Below are 22,583 nucleotides of genomic sequence, written 5' to 3' on the forward strand. Positions count from 1 at the left end.
CTTCTTCTATTTTAATAAAGCTTAATTTCTTAATGACCAACATTGATACCGGAAGAAATGGCACCTATTTCATCTCTGCAGGATCCTTAAGTCCTCTAAATCCTTACCTGTCTGAAAACATGCTTGTCTTCATTCAACTTGATTACCACTTGGCTAGAGAATACTAGGTTTGGAATAATTTTCCTTCAAATATTTTTTTTTAATTTATTTATTTATGATAGTCACACACAGAGAGAGAGAGAGAGAGAGAGAGAGAGGCAGAGACACAGGAAGGGGGAGAAGCAGGCTCCATGCACCGGGAGCCCAACATGGGATTCGATCCTGGGTCTCCAGGATCGCGGCCTGGACCAAAGGCAGGCGCCAAACCGCTGCGCCACCCAGGGATCCCTCCTTCAAATATTTAAAGAAATGTTTCACCAAACTCCTACATCCAATTTGGCCAATGAAAAGTATAGGGGACAGTCTGCTTTGTTTGAGAGTTAACTTTTTCCTCACTGCAAGAAAACTAGGGTATTTTGTTAATCTTTGGAATTGTGAAACTCCTTCAGGATATGTGTTGGCATGTTTTCTATCACTTTCAATAATTAAGACTTGTGGGGATGGGTGGGAAGGGACAGAAATTTCCACCTAGGGAGTTTCCACCTTGTATTTTTGGACTATACCTTCTCCTCTATTTCTATTCTCTCCTTCTGGTACAAGTTTACCCAATTCTAGATCTACCTTCCATATCTCTTAATTTCTATTTTACCTTCCATACTTTCTTTTTTGCTCTACATCCAGGGAGAACTCTGCTTTTATTTTTTCCAATCACTGATGTGGTCTTCTTTTATGTTTCAGCTCTTTATCCTTTATTTCAAAGATCTCTTCTTTACTTGACTTTCATTTTCAGTTTAAGTTCTTTCATGTTCTTCCTCTCTAACATAGAGTTTTTAAAGAACTCTTTCTAAAGCTTGCAACCTCTGCTTCCTCTAACTCTGAGGTATAGCCTCTAAGATGGCCCTTGATGACCCCAGTCTCTTGGTAATCACACCCGTGTACCATTTCCTCCTACTGTGTACAAGCACCTGTTTGAGTAATAGCACATGAACCCATGTGATGGTTTGTCACTACCACAACTATGGCAGAAATACCATGAATTCTGTCTCGGGAATACCCTCTCTCTCACTCTGGGGAAAGCAAGCCGCCATACTGTACACTGCCCTACAGAGGGCCCTACATGGTGACGAACCACACAGCTAGGGAAGAACACACCCCTACCAGCAATCCTGTAACCTGCAATGTCACTCAGCCCTGACTAACTCTAGGCCCACACTGGCTGCTGAGTTCCACTGCAAGCTCACCAGAGACCCTGAGTTACACCGCCCCATTAAGCTGCTCCCAGCTTTCTGACCCTCAAACTGTGACAGGGTAAAAGCATGCAGTATTTCAAGCTGCTAACCTTGAGAGTAATTGGTTTGCAGTAATGGACAACTGATACATGGAGACATAGCAAAGAAGACAGGAAGGCAGAAGACTCCTGTAATTGTTCAGATGAAATGGTGGTGGGGCAAGAAGCTGGGACGGAAAGAAGGTCAATTCAAGAGATATTTAATAAAAATATATGAAACCTAGTAATGAACTGAATATGGGAGAATAAAAAAAAATAAGACGCTGATGGTAGCTTCCAGGTTTTTGGTTTGAAGCTATGAGTTAACACATTTTTATCATTATAAATTTGGAATACTTAGAGAACTTAAGAGACAGATATGTATGAAAAACAACAGGCCCTTTGAGTTGGAAGTTCAACTCAGGAAAATAATCTAGATCACTTTTGTGGACAGGAGAACTCAAAGAATTTTTAAAAATGGAACTCTGAAAGAAACCAACATTTAGGGCAGCCTGGGTGGCTCAGTGGTTTGGTGCCGCCTTCAGCCCAGGGTGTGATCCTGGAGACCTGGGATCAAGTCCCATGTCAGGCTCCTTGCATGGAGCCTGCTTCTCCCTCTGCCTGTGTCTCTGCCTCTCTTTCTCTCTCTCTCTGTGCTCTCATGAATGAATAGAGTCTTAAAAAAAAAAAAAAAAGAAACCAACATTTATGGAGTACACAGAACACAAGAAGTCAGCTCACATGATGGGGATGAGGTAGATAAAAGAGGAAAAAGTATGTCCAAAACCAACTTAGGAACAAGAAAAATACCATTTTTAGTAATTTTTTTTAGATTTATTTATTTTAGAGAGAAAGTGACAGTATGTGAGCAGGAGGAGGGGCAGAGGAAGAGGAAGAGAGAGAGAGGAAGAATTCTCAAGTAGCTCCCCATTGAATGTGGAGCCTGATGCAGGGCTTGATTCCAAAGGATCCTGAGACGATGACCTGAGCCAAACCCAAGAGTTGGGATGCACAAATGACTGTACCACCCAGGCACCCACAGAAAAACATCTTTTGAGATCATTTATGGTGAAAGAGCACCTGGGTGGCTCAGTTGGATAAGCGTCTGTCTTTGGCTCAGGTCATGATCTTGGGGTCCTGGGACCGGGCCCCATGTCAGGCCCCCTGCCAAGCAAGGAATCTGCTTCCCCCTCTGCCCTTCCCCTTGCTCATGCATATGATCTCTCTCTCTCTCTCTCTCTCAAATAATGTTTATTTGTTTTTTAAAAAAAGAATTTATAGTGAAGATAAATTTTCTTAAAAATAAAGTCTTACGGGGATCCCTGGGTGGCACAGCGGTTTGGCGCCTGCCTTTGGCCCGGGGCGCGATCCTGGAGACCCGGGATCGAATCCCACATCGGGCTCCCGGCGCATGGAGCCTGCTTCTCCCTCTGCCTGTGTCTCTGCCTCTCTCTCTCTCTGTGTGACTATCATAAATAAATAAAAATTAAAAAAATAAATAAATAAAGTCTTAGGCCTGGGTAGCTCAATCAATTAAGTTCGCAACTCTTAATCTAAGCTCAGGTCTTGATCTCAGGGTTGCGGGTTTAAGCCTCATGGTGGGCTCTACAGTGGGTGTGGAGCCTACTGAAATACATAAATAAATAAAATAAAAATAAGGTCTCACAAGTTGAAAATGATTTATGATTTAATTCTAGCTTCAATTTCATTAACCAAAGTCAAACCAAAGTACATATCTAGAGCAGCAGTTCTCAACTGAGAGAGATACCATCCCCATAGAAGCTCACTTGGAAAAGTACCCAGAGCTTTTTTTTTTTTTTTTTGTCTCACTAATGAAGGGTGAGGGTGTACAGGGAGTGTCCCCTACTACAGTGTCTGAAGATGAAGGCTAGAGGTGATAAACATCCCACAATATGCTGAACAATCTTTTATAACCACCTAGAATGCCAAAAGCACTCTTCTTGAGAAAAAAGGATATATGAGGGGGGAAAAGGAGCAAGTTGTCAAGGGAGTTTAACAATAATATTTTAGTTCCTCAAATTTAGAAAGATATAAGCAACCTAAATGTTATCAATTTACATGATCAAATAGGCTAAACTTTGAAGTTTTTTAAAATATATTTTTTAAAGATTTATCTACTTTAGAGAGAGAGAAAGAGTGCAAGTGGGAGGAGGGGCAGAGGGAAAGGGAGAAGCAGGCTCCCCACAGAGCACAGAGCCTCACATGGGGCTCCATCCCAGGACCCTGAGATCATGATCTCAGACAAAACCAAGAGTTTCAACTGACTGAGCCACACAAGTGCCCCTGGAATTTTAAAGGTTTTAATTAACGTAGAGCTTGCATTTTTGGTGATAATATGATAAGATATACAAGAATTGTTTAACCTAAAAGGGCTGTATATTGAGCTGCCTTGAGTAACTCCAAGGAGATCAAGAATATCTAAAAATGATGGGATGGGACCATTAACTAGAGCAAGTACAAAGGTACTCACTATTTCTGCTTAGAAATACACCTTAAGGGCCGCCTGGGTGGCTCAGTTGGTTAAGCGTTTGCCTTTGGCTCAGATCATGATCCCAGGGTCCTGGGATCCAAATCCTGCATTGGCTCCTTGCTCAATGTGGAGCCTGCCTCTCCCTCTGCTTCTGCCTCCCTCCCTCCCTGTCTCTCATGAATAAATAAATCTTTAAAAAAAAAAAATACACTTTAAGCAGAGAACATCATGCTCCTCCCAGTCAGGAGCACACAGAAAATAAGCATTACTCTAGATGATAAAATATTATCAACACAAATTGGCAAAAAAACAAACAAACAAACAAAAAAAAACAAAAACCCACCACATTCAACATAAAATAGTTGAATCAAATAATTTAAGAAAAATATAAGTAGGGGTACCTCAGTCAGTTAAGTGTCTGCCTTCAGCTCAGGTCATGATCCCAGGGTCCTGGGATAGAGCCCTGCATCAGGCTCCCTGCTCAGTGGGGAGTCTGCTTCTCCCTCTCCCTCTGCCCCTTCCTCTGCCTGTGCATGCTCTGTCTCTCTTAATAAAATCTTTTAAAAAATAAAGAAAAATAGAAGTATACATGAATGCTTTATATTTCTAAAAGGGCTTAGCTGTTTCTTATTGAACTTTACTTTTCAAAAGGCAAAGAACTATGCATATAAGCTAAGTAATATGCAACAAGTTCTACACTACTTAGGGAAATTAGACTTTTCTTATGTGATAAAGAGAAAAATGAGCATAGCAGCTTAATGTGTGTGGATTATTCAGTCACACACCTACAACTTCCAATTCTAGTATTCCACTAGAGCACACACAGAAAAGTTAGAGCAAGTCTGAGACTGCTATCCTTAGGAAGACATGTTTGTAAGGCTGCCTCTTGGCTGGTTTCTGGGAACTTGGATTTTGCAAAGTTTCTGTTTCCTGATAAGAATCACCCACTGTACCTAAATACTTAGGCAAACAATCTGATTTATGTTGAACACCTGCTTGTCATCTAGAAGTGTGGAACTTCAGTTCACGTCAGGCAGAGGTTACCTAATGTGACTGCCCTAGACCTACACATGTGCTGTCACAATCAGTTGCTAGAGAATTTAATATCTACTGTGTAACTCCAATGGGAGCGGATGCCTGGACACTTGCACCTGGTTTCCCCTGGATTTGTCACCCATATCTTTTTTGCATTTTACTGTAATAAATCATAGCCTCGAATACGACTATATGCTGAGCCTCCTGAGTATTCCTAGCAATCACCGAAGTTCAAGGTGTCAGAAGTAAGATTCACTAGGCCAGCTGGGACTTACTGAAAGACGATGAAAGCACCATGTGGTAAAAGGAAAAAGTGATTGAACAATGAACTGCTGCTGTCTGGGTGGCTATAAAATCATCTATGGTATGAAACAGCATCTGAGTTACGTATGTTTTAAGAGAGAAGAGTTACCTAGGAAAGCTGAAAACAATATGACTCTAAGCCCTGGAGAGTTGGCTGGCTCAATCCCCTGGCTGTGTTTGAGCCATGTGGACTCAAATGACAGGAGAAAAAGCACGGCCTGGGTGATACCACTGGTTTTGTTCTTGCCTCCAACAAGGAAGAGAAAAGGCCCAATGTTAAGCTTTGGGTGAGCCAAAAATGTCAAATGTTGGCATTATTCTCCCACTGAGCCAGGAGGAAATAATAATTAAGTCGGATTCCAGGGTTGGGGAAAGTCTTAGATAAACCAGGGGGGAGGAGGGCAGCCCTGGTGGCCCAGTGGTTTAGCGCCGCCTTCAGCCCAGGGCCTGATCCTGGAGACCCAGGATCGAGTCCCATGTCAGGCTCCCTGCATGGAGCCTGCTTCTCCCTCTGCCTCTCTCTGTCTGTGTGTGTGTGTGTGTGTGTGTGTGTGTGTGTGTGTTTCTCATGAATAAATAAATTAAAAAAAAAAAAGGGGGAGAAGGGAGGAAATGCTGGGGGTGGGGTGCTTCCAGGGAGAGGAAACCACTCCAGCTGTCTCTTCAGCCCCCGGGCTGTTGAAGCAATCCGTCCAGGATCCCCCATAAACTGTAACATTAATGCTATCAATGCTGCTAGGGGGTTGAATACATTTATAATGGGAAGAAAGGTGAGGTTAAAAAGATGGCTTTGTATTTTGTGGCGATGGTATCTGGATATATGATCCAAAAGGACGTAAAATGTTATATGCTTGTACTTTCAGAAGTACTACAGGGATTGTACCTATCAGGAAAGGTTGTCCCCCCCAAACTTAGTGGACACAATTTGCTTTGAGCTGCTGGTAAGGAGACTAGAATTTTAAGTGTCTGAATAAACAGAAAAAGTCTCCATAACAGGTGATATTTACTATTACTTTTACCTATTGGTATGTCCGAGAAAAGGGAGACAATATGAAATCAAAGGAAATCTTAAGACAGAAATTCACTTGTGGAGTTTTAAAAAGCAGTTTTTAGTTGCCACTGAGCTCCTGTGAAATCAGACGTCTGACCCTTAAAGGCTGATGATTTTCCAGCCTGATGTGCATGTTTTTCAGACTCCAAGACTGCTAAGATAAAAAGGGCTTAGAAAGTCTTGCTTGGGGGTCCCTGGGTGGCGCAGCGGTTTGGCACCTGCTTTTGGCCCAGGGCGCGATCCTGGAGACCTGGGATCGAATCCCACATCGGGCTCCTGGTGCATGGAGCCTGCTTCTCCCTCTGCCTGTGTCTCTGCCTCTCTCTCTCTCTGTGACTATCATAAATAAATTTAAAAATTAAAAAAAAAAAAAAAAAAAAGAAAGAAAGAAAAGTCTTGCTTGTCACTTGGAACATAACTGTGTGTCTGTAGCCATGTTGGCTTTGCTGCTGCAGAAAAGTTGCTCTCTTTTTTCAAATCCTGAATTCACAGATCGTAATTGCCTGGATCTGATTCTGAGCTGAAACTTGATACTGTCTGCTACTGGTTGTTTCAAGCTCAACATAAGCTGTGCTGAACTAAAGCAAGCATATGCTCAGTGAACAGGATGCTAACGTGAGGACTGCTGCAGATTTCAGACACCCTTTGCAGAGCCATAAACTGAAGACATCATGGATTCTGGCTACAGGAAAGAGCTATTCTCTGATGGAGACACCTGAAGTCAAGCAGCTGACTGACTCTCTATACCCAATGCAGACACTAACTGCATTCCTAACTCGCAGTCACTGCCAAAAGCTGTCAGGGGGAGGACAGGACCCACTCCTCTTGACGTCCTCACAGCAATGTCTCACTGTGACTGACTTGTGTTCACTTTTCAACAATGGATTAATAATAACCTGATTCTACCCTCACCTCACCCTCCTTGTACATATACCTTAATAGAGCAATTTGGTTGTTAAACACAGCTGCCTCTAAAAATGAGATCTTTTCTAGGCTGCTCACTAGATAAATGATCAGGACAAAAGGTGTGGGAGGTGACAGAAACCTCCCTTTAAAAATGTTTGAGGGATCCCTGGGTGGCTCAGTTTAGCGCCTGCCTTTGGCCCAAGGGCCTGATCCTGGAGTCCCAGGATCGAGTCCCATATCAGACTCCCTGCATGGAGCCTGCTTCTCCGTATGCCCGTGTCTTTGCCTCTCTCTCTCTCTGCTGTGTTTCTCATGAATAAATAAATAAAATCTTAAAAAAAAAAAAAACAAAAAAAACACTCTAGTTACTGAGCCTACAATAGCTGCTCAGGTAGTTAACAGATAACATTTGTTGTCAATCCTATTGCAGGAGAAACCGTGTCCTGTATGATTCTACAAGTACTCTGGGAAGCCTGTTTTTCGCCAGACTTTTATCTCATGTGGGATTCCTTTTTGCTGATTTTGCTTTGTATCCTTTTGCTGTAATAAACCACAGCTCTGAGTGTGACGGAATCCCTCTAACAAATCACTGAATGTAGAAGAGGCCTTGGACTAGTAATAATTGTAAACAGGTAAACAGTCCAGAGTCAGCATTCCATTTGGATATAGAAATGCACCACCAAAATTTCTTTTATGTTAGCAAAAAAGAGTTAATGGATTACTTACGAAAACAGATCAAACCACTGCTGTTTTGTAACAGATTCCTGGCGTAAAAGCTTCAAAACAATCGGGCGCATGAAATCCCATTTGTCTTCAAATTGAAGTGAACCTTTATTCTTAAAGAAAAAAAAAAAAGATAAGTAGTTTAATTTCAATGCAGTTAAATCAAAAGTGTCCGTTATTTTTATCTTTTAAGAGCTAACTAGAGAAATGCAAGTTTCAAAATTTAAAACAGTTTTCTGTAATGAAATCCCTATACACTTAATTTGGTTTCAAGAAATCATAGCAAGACACCATAAAAACAAAAATTAATTGTACAAATGTATAAAAAATTTGGCCTTGCCCAAGGAGAAGGTCTGGTCTTTGCCCTTGACTTCTGGTAGGTAATCTCTGCACTCTCGGAATGTGTGTCTGATAAGAAGTTGTTGTTTGTCTCATAACCTTGGGTCAAACTGGATAATCTTACAAATGTGATTCAGGAAGGGAACTGGACATACCCATAAAGTTCCTAGGGTTGGAGCTGACCAATCCAGAAACACCACTGTAACTTTGGGAAGTGGTTTTGGGTTAACCAAAATGGAGATTATCCACAAGCAATCCACCAGTCATGCCTACATAATGAAGCCCCAATAAAAACTCTGGACAAGGCCATCTGGCTGGCTTAGTAAGTGAAGCAGATGACTTTTGATCTTGGGGTTGTGAGTTTGGCCTCCACCCTGGGTAAACTCCCCTAGCTAGCAATATTCCATACATTCTGTCACACATTAAGGCCAAGAGAGAGATGCAATATGACTACAGTGGAGAGGGCAACAAAAGCACTGTTTGGAACCGTTCTAGACTCTGCCCTGTATGTCTCTTTCTTTGGCAAATCTTAATCTGTATCCTTTCTCCTAATAAGTCACAATGATCTATAAGTGTGTTAAGATCTAGGAGTCTTTTTAATGGATTACTGAACCTAAGGGTGGTTTTGGGAACCCTTAGCTTGTAGCTGGTATCACAAGTGAGGGTGGTCTTTCTTCTGTATGGAGACTGTGCCTTCTAATTTTATAGTTGCCCTAAATTCCCCACAAAAAGTATACTGAGAGTCTATATAAACTCTGAAAACTGAGAAAACCACAAAACCAGAAAAATATCCATTCCCTTTTTTTAATGCTAACAAAAACCCTGACACCAATTTTGTCTAGTTTCCATTTCTTGTGCTCTTCTCACCAGTTTGGACTGGTGAGAAGAGCACAAGAAATGGAAACTAGACAAATTCAATAAGGACATAGGTGCCAAAATCCTAAACAAATATTAGCAAGTTAAACAAGTAGTATATCAAAAGAATGATATTTTATAATCACACATGGTTTATCCCATGAATGTGAAGTGGTTGAATATTAAGAAAAAAGTGTCATCAACTCTTCACATTTATAAAAAGAGAGAAAGACAGTATGTGTTCAGTCATTACTTCTCTGGCCATGTCACTAGCTTTCACCAATAAATTTCCACACAAGTCATTCATTTCCTAACATGTCTCTGAAACATTTCCAAACACACCTATGAAACTCGTTGTTTTTACTATATAACGTTGCTACAGATGCTGCTCACTTGTATCAGTTAAGGTTCTAGACTGACTACATGGACTCTGCCAACTCCCTAAAACTATAACCCAGAAGAGGTCTCTAAACATGTGGTCTAACAAGAAGCTACATCAGTATCACCAACTGTGGAAGTTTCACATATAAGCTTCTAAAACTTAACTGAGACCTATTGGATCAGAATCTCTTGAGTTTACAATCAGTATATTTAGCAAATTCATGATAAAAATATATAAAAATGTTAGAGAGCCCATGACCAAAAACAGGTTAAGAAGCACTAACACTGAATTCTTGTGAAATCAAGTGATACTTCTTACATCCATGGACAGTTTTTTTTCTTTTAAACTTCTTAAGGAAGGCAATGGTCACATGCAGGGCTGCATTTGAATGTGTCTGAAGTCTTGGAACCTTGACTACCCTATGTTCTCCTACAAATGGACCCTGAGAGCTTGTCTGGAGGTTCTAACAGGGAAGTACAGCTACTTGTATACCCTTGACCAAAGAACGGTCCTCCTCCATTGGGGCAGGTCATCCTCTTCAACCAAGTGTGCAGCTTCAGGAGGCACACATATGGAGTGGTGAGGGAAGGAGGGGACACCCGCCTAGGCAGCCAGATCAGCTAAATCAACCCTGCTGATCAATGAAGTGACAGCCGTCACAGCCAGACTGCACTCACATCCTATATCCATGAACACTGATGATCCTAAAAGTTACTAGACTGTCTTGCCCCAGGTACCTATTTTAATCACAATATTCTTATAATAAGCACCCACAAGTGAGATTAACTCAAAATTTTACACTGGAATTAGCCATCTTTGTCCCTTTAATACCTAGTTTGTTTTTACCTTAAAGACTTCAGTGAATCATGTAAGTAACCTTGCTCTTAAGTGTTGGCTATGGAAAAATTCAGAGTCAGATTTGTAATACTATGGTATAAAATTTGTGTATTAACTTTATGGCTGAATTCACTTTTTCTACTGTTCCCCCTGAGGGAAGAGCATGCAAATATGAAAGAACCATAGAATGTTTTCTTGACTATGACATGGAAAATCATTATATATCCTCTTAATTAGAGGATACTTTATAATGTCAACTAAGTCTATTTCCATTAGCAATTTTGGCAATTCATAAAATTAAACATCGTATAAATCTTGCAATTAAAAATCAAAAAGGCACAGAAGACTGGAGTAAACAGGTGTTTGAGGTAACTTAAATACTGGTTAGACTATGAAACCTATTAGCGATGGCAAAATAACAGGAAACACATTTGGGTTCTTCTGTTTGATGAAATATACAAGATTAACTTCAGAAACATTTTCCCCTAATACTGAACTAACAGAGGGATTGAAATTGAATGTTTTCTACTAATCTTTTATAGCCAAAAAAATGATACTCAAGCAATTCTCTGGCCTATTTTCCGTTAAACAGAAGAGCATATCATTAAATCATAATTAAGCAGGACACCAAATCTACTATCTACAGAAGAGTATGCCTTCTCAATAGGTGAAGAGTCTTTCAAATTATGAACTCTGATTTGTGAACACTTCCACTGGCTAACTGAAGCCCTCATCTCTACTAATTTGCTACAAAGTCGCTTCTGCTTTCATTTTTACTCAAGAGTAACAACAGGCTGAACTCACCAACTGTTAGTATATCTAAGACTATCTTGACCACTGGCTCTTTTTCACCAAGAGGATTTCAACATCTGCCATATCCCTGCCCCTCTAACCTTTACTCCTTTCAGCCCAACTAATCCCCTTGCAGGCTTTCTTCTTCTCAAACATACAAGTGGGCTATAAGGAGGCCAGTGGGGAGCTGGCCACGAGGGATACCTGAAGGAGGCGTATTCCAGGCAGAGGAAGCAGTCACCCTAAAGACCCTAAGGGAGAAGCATGCTTGAGGCATTCAAGGTAGAGCAAAGTAAGGATGGACGAGAGAGTAAGCACATGAAGTCAGGGAAGCAAAAGAGGTTTGGATCTTGCAGGGCCTTGAAGGCTATTATAAAGACATTCACTTCTATTATAAGTGAGATGAGGAACAAAGAAAAGATTCTGAGCAGGCAGGGACATGACTGATTTACATCTAAAAAACTTCCTGACTGCAATGTTAAAAATACATTATGAGGGGCAAAAGCTAAAGCTGAGTGTAAGTTTAGGAGGCAAGGTGAGAGTGACAGTGACTTGGACCACTATAGCAGCAAAGGCGGTAGTGAGTAGTTACATTTTGTTTTAAAAGTGGCACTAAGTAGGATTTCCCAATGCATCTGGGATGAAAGAACAGAGTAAAATATGACTCTAAGGCTTTCGTCTCATCAATCAAGACTCACAAAATGAAGTCCACTTTAGTAGCCCAGCCCATGTCACCAATCTAAACTTAAGTCTACCTGCACTTGTGGGAAAACCTCATTGCCAAGGAAACCTAACAACAGTCACCATCCTCCAACTCTGTTTTAGTTAGCTTATTTTACTCTAGAAGAGGGCCTGCTTGCCTTATATGTTGCCAATGTTCTAATCAATCAGGCCCTGCTTCAGTACTGCCTCTTCTAGCATTCTATAAAACTTGCCCTTGCCCCCAATCCTTCAGGAAGAGTGCTCCACAGGTTGTTAGACACTGTACTCCCTCAACCCATGGATCATCTTCCCTGGAATCAAGGACATCAAACTCATTACTGAATTGTTTCAGTTGTCATCTGACATGTCCAAGAAGCATGGCATTATCATCAACTGGAATGGAAAACACTGCACACAGAACAGACTAAGAAGGAAAGCCTTGGTGTTTGGTTTCAGATGGGTCACATTTGACAGATCTACTAAACAGCCCTTTGAAGATGTCGAATAGGCAGTTTCATAAGTAACTTTACAAAAACTTAAAAAAAAGGCCTAGTCAGGAAATTAAAATATGGAAGTCACTGGAGTACAGATAGGTTTTAAAACTCGTTACTGGACCAAGGCAGTGAACATAAGAGAGAAGATGACCCAGGCCCGAGGCATCCAACATGAAGAACTAGGAAAAGAGACAGAAGTAGCAACCACAGAGATAGCAAGTAAATCAAGACTCCAGAATTCCAGAACCAAGGGAATACAGTGTATCAAGAAAGGGTGAGTGATCAAGCTCAGCTCATGCTCCTGAAAGATTATGTAAGAGGACTACTGAAATAGCAATATGGAAGTCAGAGACTTCATATTAATCATATAAAAGCACTTTTCATAGAGCAGTAAGGACAAAAGCCTGACCGGAGTGGAATTAAGAAAAAGAAAGAAAAAACTGGAAGAGTACAGACAACTCTTGGCAGTTTTGGTGTAAAAGAGAGCACAGAAATGGCACGGGAGCTGAGGAGGGGAGAGGGAGTCAAAAAAATTTTTTAAGATGGGATAAAAACAGGTTTTCATACTGATGAGCATATTCCTGGACATAGTATTGACGACGTGGGAAAACAGGAGGGTAACAGCTAGAGAATTAGAATTTAAATTTAATTTGCCTTGGGTAGGCAAGAGGGAAAGGGGCCTATAGTGCACAGGTGAAGGAAATGATCACACATTGAGAGGGGGAGGCAAAGCAGGCATGAGTAGATGTTGGTAGGAGGGGAGATGATAATGATGTAAGTGCCACCCTGTAAAATTCATTTTTGATTGCTTTGATTTCTCAGTGATGTAAAAAAAAAAAAAAAAAAAAGGAAAAAAGCCTTGGAAGACAGGGCGGGAGGTGCCAGAATTCTGAGAAAAAAGATACGAAACAGATATCTAGGGAAGTAGAATAAATGACTATGGACGTGTGTTGGGGCTCACTTATAGACTCTGATCATGGACTTAAAGTGAAAATAGCACCGATGTATCTTTTTTGCCTCCAACATTCACACAGGTGCTACCACAGAAAGGTGGAGAGATGATTTTACTAGGGTTATGGTTTTCGCAATGAAATTAGAGAGGAGCAAGGAAGTCAAAGTGTATTCAAGGGAGTGATTACAATGACTGGACAGAGAATAAGTGCTGGTAACACTGGGGGAGAGGACACCAGGATGGTAAGCAACAGAGACTCTGACTTCCAACCATGATGGAATAACAACAGCCAGACTTCCCCTTCTTCCTCAACAACTAGAGACCCAAAGGGGAGTACAAGACAGTACTTCCTGAGAAAACCACTGTAGTTGAGCCTTGCAAATGCCCAACATACTACCTAGAGAGTTTCCAAGCCTCAGCACAGGCAAGAGAATCCAAACAGCCTGGAAGTTTCATTCAGGAGCCAGAGTTTGGAGAGGGCAAGGTGAAAAAACTTTGTGGTGCAGACAGAAAAAAGAGCTGTACAAGAAAGGGAGTTCAGGAAATATACAGAGAGGTCCCTCTGAGCCCTTGACTGAATTCTGACTTGCACAGGCATATAAGAAAACTATCAGAGACTGGAGAAAGGTCCATCAGAAAACAATCAGCAGGGCTCATAATAGTTTGCATCCCTCTCAGCCAGAGTAGAAATGCTCCTTAACATTAGGGAGAGTCCTCAGAAAGGCACTCCAACTATAGTGGAGCCAAAGTACTCCTATGTGAATGTTGTTCCAGACCCACTCTAACAAAACTCAAAAGTAATAAGCTTCAAAAAGATCAAGCTGATTCCAAGTAACTTAATTGTGTCAAAGCCAAACCCAGAAATATTTAAAGGATATTTGAAAAAGTCAGGCCCCCAAAAATAAAACGCACAATGTCTAACATCTAATCAAAAATTACCAAGTAGGCAAAGAAGGAAAATAGAACCCATCATCAAGAGAAAAACCCATCAACAGAAACTGACCCAGAAATGACATGAATGATAGTTTTAGTAGAGTATAACATTAAACCAGCTACTGTATATTTCACATGTTCAAGAAAATAGAGGAAAGCATGAACATCCTAGAAACAAACGATTTCTAAAAATGAGTATCAGGGAGCTGTGGAACAACATCAAATGACCTAACTTACAGATAACCAGAGTCTTGGGGGGGCGGGGGGGGGGGGGGTGAGGGGGAGAGGATATCTGAAGAAATAAAAGCCAAAATGTTTCCTAATTTGATAAAAAACAAACTCACAGATCTGGGGCACCTGGGTGGTTGAGCATCTGCCTTCCATTCAGGGCATGATCCCGAGGTCTAGGGATCAAGTCCCACATCAGGCTCCTTACAAGGAACCTGCTTCTCCCTCTGCCTATGTCTCTGTCTCTCTCATGAATAAATAAATAAAATATTTAAAAAAATAAACTCACAGATCTAAAACACTGAATAAGGAGGTAGAATCAATGAATTAGAGGCCCTAGTGGAGCTAGATTTCTGGATTAAGAACATTAATGTGAGTCAAAAAGATAGGAAGGGGTAATCAAAGTAGGCTGCCTGACACTGATGTTATAGAAGGGTGAAATTTTTAAAAACTTCTTATTTTTATTGTTTTTGTTTAATCATTCCCTTACAATATTTTGTACTATTTCTGTCTTTGCAAATATATGGCATTTAGCTTATCTGGGGTTAGTCAACAAATTTTTTAAATGGTAACTGTGGGGCACCTGGGTGGCTCAGAGGTTGAATGTCTACCTTCCACTCGGGCTGTGATCCTGGGGTCCTGCGATCAAGTCCACATTGGGCTCCCCACAGGGAGCCTACTTCTCCCTCTGCCTCTGTCTCTCATGAATAAATAAAATATTTTTTAAAAATGTAATAACTGTAATATAAAAGGATTTCCTTTTGCTTATCTCTAAATAGCTTCCTTTACATTTTGATGAGTAGTTTGAATATCTATTAACTGTAAATAAATTTCAGCTCAGCTATTTATAACTTCTTTTATTTAACTTCAGTATAAACTTCAATGTAACTCATTCCATCACTTTGATCATTTTACTTTATAATATCTGACTACTAATTATGTGTCAGGTACTATTTTAAATATTCACAAGTATTAATTAATTTAATCTTTATAACTACCCTTTGTATTTGGTGATTCTATTATTCTCACTTTATAGATTAAAAATTCTGTACACTACACCCTGAGATTAGGTTATAGACATTAAGTGGCAGAGTAGGGGTTCAAATCCGAGCAGTTTAGTTCTTTAGAGCCCCATCTTTTTAAGGTTTTATGATTTTTTTAAAGTAATCTGTACACCCAACATGGGGCTTGAACCCATGACCCAGTGATCAAGAATAGCATGCTCTTCTGCATGAGTCAGCCAGGTGCCCCTGCTAGAGCCTTATTCTTAACTACTCCTTGGATCTTTCCTGAAGAGTAAGAGAAGGCCTTACAACCTATGGGCCAGAATCCAACTGTGGACTTAATTTCATTAACAACAACAAAAATTGCAAGGGCACCTGTGGCTCAGTAATAGAGTAACTGTCTTGGGCTCAGGTGTGATCCCAGGGTCCTGGGATTGAATCCCACATCAGGCTCCCCCACAGGGACCTTGCTCCTCTGTCTGCCTGTATCTCTGCCTCTCTCTGGTCTCTCTCATGAATAAATAAATAAAATCTTTAAAAAATAATAAAAAAAGAAAAGAAATAAAAGTGCAGGAAAAAATCTATGATTATAAAAAATCAGTGGCAATTATCTAAAAGCCACAAGGCAGAAACACCACTACATAAAAGACATATTTATCTTTAAATATGGTGCAGGAGAGAACACTTCTTCAAAAAAGCTAAATATCTTTTTCCAGGGAAATGAGAAATTTCAAACTACACTTCCCTTTAAAATGTTTAGTTTTTTTATAGAGAAAAGAATTTTTAAACAAATTCTGATAGTGCCCCCAATTTTTAGAAACATAAACAACTAATTTTAAGGGGAAAAAAAAGTAACAGTACTGTGAGTCTGAACTTATTTGGGGGGCTTCTTCATCATTCATTTATTCATTCAACAAATATCTTGAGTGCCCCATGTACTTGAAGAATTATGCTAGTCATTGGGATTTTCAAAGGAAGATCTTCAAGGAACTCACATTCTAATATAGTTTTTTCTTAAATGGTGGTTAACAGACTCCTGGAAGGAGGATATATTTTTGAGGCTCAAACCTATAACAATAAATTCTTAATTTTGTTTTCAAAAATTAAATAAGATGCTAATATAAGTAGAGTCTGGATTGTTTGTATGACCTTATAACCAATCACTAACCATAAAGAAAACTTTTGATAAACTGTACAATATTAAAAATAAAAACTTTTGTTCCTGAAAAGATACCATTAAGGAAGTGAAAAAGCTACACACAGAGAAGAAGTAGCTATTTCTAATACATATATCCAAGAAAGGCTCTTATCCAAAACACGTAAAAATTCCTAAAAATCAGTAAGAAAGGAAAAATAATCCAATCCCGTCCCCTGGCACAACACTAGAACAGACCTTCCACAGAGCCAGTATCTAAACGGCCAATAACTATATGAAAAAGCACATATCATTAATCATCAGAGAAATACATATTAAAGCCACAATGAACTATCACAACATACCACCAAAAAGGCTCAAATAGAGAAGAAGGACAATACCAAGTATAAAGAAAATTTAGAGAAATCAGAACTCTCATCCTTTTGCTGAGTGTAAACTAGTACAACTATTTTAGGAAACTATGTAGCAATATCTATAAAAGCTAAACATGTGTAATATGTGAGGCACAATTTCACTTCTGGGTATACTTCCAAATGAGCCACATACATATATATACCAAAGACCTATACATCATATCTCTATACTCAATAGTAAAAAAAATATAAACTCAAATGTCCATCAACAACAGGATGGATAAAATGTGAAATATTCATAATAGGGGCATACTACACAGCAACAAAAGTTTAACATGTAGTAATATAGAGGAATCTCACACACATAATGGTGAGCAAAAAAGTCACAAGAGTGCACACTAATTCATATACAAAGCACATCTACAGTTACTTAGAAGTCAGCAAAGTGATTACCCTGGGGAGGGGGTTGCAATTTAGAGATTAGGACAAGGCAAGAGAGAGGGGCCTTTCAAGGGTACTGTTAACATTCTATTTCTAGATATGAGTGCTGACTATACGGGAATTTTGCTTTATAAAAAAATGTATCCAGCTATACATTTATGATTTATAGGCATTTCTATATATATAGGCCATATTTCAATAAATCCTGCTTTAAAAATTGTCAACCTAAAAAAAAAATTGTCAACCTAGTGTTGCTCATTTAAACATTACTGAGTTTTTAAGTGTTGTATTTAATTAGTAACTATATTTTAATTGTCAAAGAATTCTGAGTTCAAGGAATTTATAGCTAGTTTTACATCTATACATATTAAAAATGTTATAATAGCTTCCTCTCTTCTTTCCTTCCTTCCTGAATAATTCAGGAAGGATGAATCTCATAGTGATGAGATTTCTCATTGTCAGAGAAGGAAGTTACTTATATGGAAAGAGAAAAGGATAGAAATGAGTTTACTGGAATTGGAAGGACTGGGGTGAACTCACTGATTTTGATAATATATAGAAATTAGCTCCAGGGGGATCCCCGGGTGGCTCAGCGGTTTAGCACTGCCTTCAGCCCAGGGCGTGATCCTGGAGTCCCGGGATCAAGTCCCACATCAGGCTCCCTGCATGAAGCCTGCTTCTCCCTCTGCCTGTGTCTCTGCCTCTGTTTCTCAATCTCTGTTGTGTCTCTCATGAATAAATAAATAAAATCTTAAAAAATGAAAGAAAGAAAGAAAGAAAGAAAGAAAGAAAGAAAGAAAGAAAGAAGAAAGAAAGAAATTAGCTCCGAGTGCGTATGTGCGCATACATATGTATACATGTGTGTCCTAGCTCAGCCCAATGGGAGGGCCTTGGAGAAGCAACACCCCAATAGCAATTAGCATACCTAGCATCCAGATCTTGATTTCTCAATACCATATTCCATGAAAAGGTTCCTTAGAGAAAATGTTAATTCCAAGGTTGGGGCAGAGATGATCCTGGAACACCTTTTTGTGTCAGAAAGTAAGAAAGTATTTAATCTAAGCAAAATAAATGACAGATTATAACACATAAAATAAAACTCTTTGGATGGGGGGAAAATGTAGCCATTGGCTATTGGCATAATTACACTTAATCTTAAATGATCAGCTATAAAATCATTGAGGAAAAACTGAAACGGAGTCTAGCAAAAAGCCTCCACAACAGTCGATACAAGCAATTACACGATGAAGCCCTACACGGAGGCAAGGTGCTACTGGTGAGATGTTCATGAAGCAATTTTGAAAGAAAAGAATTATGACTTCGCCATTTACCAACTGTGTGACCCTGAGTAAGTTACTTATACCCTCTGTGCTTCAATGGATTTAAAAAAGCTATCTATGTGCAAGGTTTGTCACAGAATTTAGTAAAACATAAAATGTTGAGAAATGTGGATGAAATAATTAAATGTGATATTAAGTGCTGGCTATCATTACTACATTAGGACTCTTACCCTAACTACTTTGCTTCTAATTCTCCTACAGTATCAGGATTTGGTGGTAGTTAGATGTAGGAATGAGAGAAAAAGTTGAAAATGACTCAACAAGAGCAGTATTAAGGCACTAGGCTCTCAAATTACTTATCAGTAGAGCTCCCTTACTGGTACTCCCCAATGTAATTCAAAATACAAAGGATACTAAATTCTAAAATATAGATTAGAGGGCAGCCTGGGTGGCTCAGCGGTTTAGTGCCGCCTTTGGCCCAGGGCATGATCCTTGAGACTTGGGATGGAGTCTGTCAGGCTCCCTGCATGGAGCCTGCTTTTCCCTCTGCCCGTGTCTCTGCCTCTCTCTCTCTCTCTCTCTCTCATGGGTAAATAAAATCTTTAAAAAATAATAAAAATTTTAAAAATCATAAATAAAGATTTTTAAAATAAAAATTTTAAAATTTTAAAGATTTTAAAAATAATAATAATAAAAATTTTTTAAAATCACATATAACCACACACAGGTTGTCTTTTTTTCTCATTTTTTTAAGGGGAGTAGGGTACCGTAAACATGTGGGTTTTTCTCTGCCTATTGGGTAATGCAACACAGCTCTCAGTTTTCTTACTTGACTGAGTAGCTGAAAGGGCACTGACCATAGAAGAAATGCCGGCAGAGGAATGCATTTGAGTTGAACAGTTTGGAAGTAGTACCTAAGTTCAATTTGGGATGTATTGTCCAATAAAAGCAAATGCTGAAGTTCCAACTCCTGGTCTGCATTTCTTTTTCCCTTTGTTCCCTGTTCCTCTTTATTTTAAATAATAAAAGTATACTTACTACTAAATTGTTCTTTACTTAATGTCTCCCCCCAAAGCTGAAGGGAAAAAAAAAAAATCACTGTCAAGTTTCTCAGAAACAAGGAGAGATAGGATAAAACAGTAAGGGAAAAAAAAGGAAAGAAAGAAAAATAGGTGAAAAAAAAGGCTTAGCTCCCTTTCATATTCTAATCAATACAAAGAAATCAAGATCTCTTCATATTACATGTTGGTTACCGAGAACCAGGTAAAATACATTCAGCTGTATCTAAAAAGTATTCCCTAATGGAATAATCAGTTCTAAAGCAAATTGGTGGTCAAATCCTACAATCTCTTCTACAGCCACAGTGATTGTTTCAAAGAAAAACAAGCATGTTTTAGGAAAAAAGCAAATTACAGATGAAACGTTTAATTTTGGGGGGGTGCCTCGGTGGCTCAGTCAGTTAAGCGTCTGCCTTCGACTCAGGTCATGATCTCAGGGTTCTGGGATGGAGCCCCACATTGGGAGTCTGCTTCTCCCTCCCCCTCTGACAACACCCATGTGTGTGCGCTCTCTCTCTCTCTGTCAAATAAATAAAATCTTAAAAAAAAAAAGTTTAATTTTGTGTAATGTGTTCAGGGTTGGGAAGATTTTATAGGGCAGTAAAGAGAAATGCTATATAGATCTTTCTAGAATATGTTATTTTATTTTTTTAATTATTTATTTATTTATTCATAGAGACACACAGAGAGAGAGAGAGGGAGGCAGAGGAACAGGCAGAGGGAGAAGCAGGCCCCATGCAGAGAGCCCGATGTGGTACTCGATCCAGGGTCCCCAGGCTGCAGGCGGCGCTAAACCGCTGCGCCACCAGGGCTGCCCGAATGTTATTTTAAAAGTTCTGTGCATTTCCTATTGAAAATCAAGAGTGGTTTTTCTTTTCTTTTTTTTTTTTTTTTTTAAGATTTTATTTATTTATTCATAGAGACAGAGAGAGAGAGAGGCAGAGACACAGGCAGAAGGAGAAGCAGGCATCATACAGAGAGCCTGACGTGGGACTCGATCCAAGGTCTCCAGGATCAGGCCCTGGGCTGCAGGCGGCGCTAAACCGCTGCGCCACTGGGGCTGCCCCAAGAGTGGTTTTTCAAACAATGAGTTCATCTGCAATAATTCCATTTTATTTAATCCCAAGAAAAAGGCAGGTACATAATTGTGTGCACACATAAAATCTGGTACCATGCTAATAGTAATGCCTGAACACACAGAAGTCAACAAAAACAGAAGTCTACTAGCTTGTGAAATGTACTAAAATAGATTTTTAAATTACTTACTTTACAACAAAATAACACAAACGATGACCTATTGATTTGCCCTGAAATGTCCAGAAATCCCTATATAACATATAAGACAAAACATACCAAAACTATAGAAGCAATCACATAACAACAACTTATAACGATGTCAAATGTTGCATTTGGAGGTGCCTGGCTGGCTCAGTCAGTGGGACATGTGACTTTTGATCTCAGGCTTTGAGTTTGAGCCCCACACTGGGTGTATAGATTACAAAAAAAAAAAAAAAAAAAAAAACTAAAAAAAAAAGTTGCATTTGGAAGAAAACAAAGAATTGTTATATTACTGTACATGTTCTTGTAACATCTTCATGATGACAAACGTACAAAAAAAGTTAAAGGACAAGCTGAGGAAAGACAAGAAATAATGACATGGACACAATAAGTAGCAATTATTTTTATCACTTGCATGTTTTCATGCCCAAATATTCTGTGACACAGGGAGGTTATTTAAGATTTGTATTTGTTCCCTCTGTGAGGTTTCTAACCTATTATGAATTATATCCAATGATGGCATTCTAATTACTTTACAAAAGGAATTCAGTTTGTGTATTTTAGGTCTTCCATGTAAATCAAGAAGCTATTTGAATGTGTGGGTTCCTATATGGTCTATGAGCCACTAATGCTCCCACTTACGTGATTTTAAAACCACCTGTGAAATCCCCATTAATCAAGAGAACCACAAAACTCAAACATTTTTTGAATCCTTGCAATTCTTGCTATGTTCCAGCCATACTACCCTTTTAAACGTGTTCCTCAAATAAGCCAAGCTCACCACAGCACCTCAAGACCTTTGCCTAGAAGAGAATGCAGATCATTGAGGTCTAGTGTCAATGTCACCTCACTAAGGCCCTCCTCAACCAAACTAAGAAAACTGTCTTTCCCCCATTCCTCTCTGCAGATCTGCAGCCAAGGGCTTAAGCATATAGATTTAATTTGACTTTGAGATTGAAAATTTTAATTTAGACTTACAGAACTTTTTTAAAAGACCAGAAAATTAGAGATGGAGTTGAAATGTAATCAAGTGGCAGGGAAGAAAATTCAAAAGAACATAGCTGAAAGCGATATTTAGGGGAAAAAAATCATTTCATTGTAAGTAAAATAGTGCCCCCATCTTCTGAACACTCTTGATTATACTGTTTCCATCATAGCTTGTTTCTACAAAACCTGCCCAAATGTGTCAGTATTTACACATTTGAATATAAGCTCCAAAGATTAGGGACCTTGTCTGTCATATTCACTACTGTATCACATTTAGAATAGTATCCAGCACAGAATAAATGCCTACGTATTTGTGGAATGAACTCCATTAACAAAGATCATATATCCCTGATATTATCTGGAAATACTACAGGTATTGTGACCAATGTTTTTTAACCTGAGCTGTCACTTGCTTACAGAGCCTATCAGGCACCAAGTTTTACTCTATCTACTACTATATGCCAAAGCACAAGTCAGATGGCTTTCTGTCACAACTGGGTTCACCAGGACACGTAGCAAAATATCTAGCAAGAAACCCCTGCCTTTGTCTGTATGTCTTCTCCACCCTTCTCTGCCCACCAGATGGAGGTCTAGGGTCCTCTTGAGATCACCTGCAGTATAAAATTTCCCTTTTCTA

The 22,583-nt window shown here is 39.4% G+C and overlaps 1 protein-coding gene across 1 annotated transcript in view; it reads right to left on the minus strand.

Annotated features, from left to right (window-relative positions):
* The window catches only part of CUL5 (cullin 5), a 93,847-nt gene that overhangs the window by 64,335 nt on the left and 6,929 nt on the right, over positions 1-22,583 (minus strand). The window contains 1 exon segment of the mRNA XM_026006786.2: positions 7,879-7,988. Within this exon segment, the coding sequence (XP_025862571.1) occupies positions 7,879-7,988 (110 nt within the window).

Source organism: Vulpes vulpes, chromosome 12, assembly GCF_048418805.1.
Source record: "Vulpes vulpes isolate BD-2025 chromosome 12, VulVul3, whole genome shotgun sequence".
NCBI classification, from domain to species: Eukaryota; Metazoa; Chordata; class Mammalia; order Carnivora; family Canidae; genus Vulpes; species Vulpes vulpes.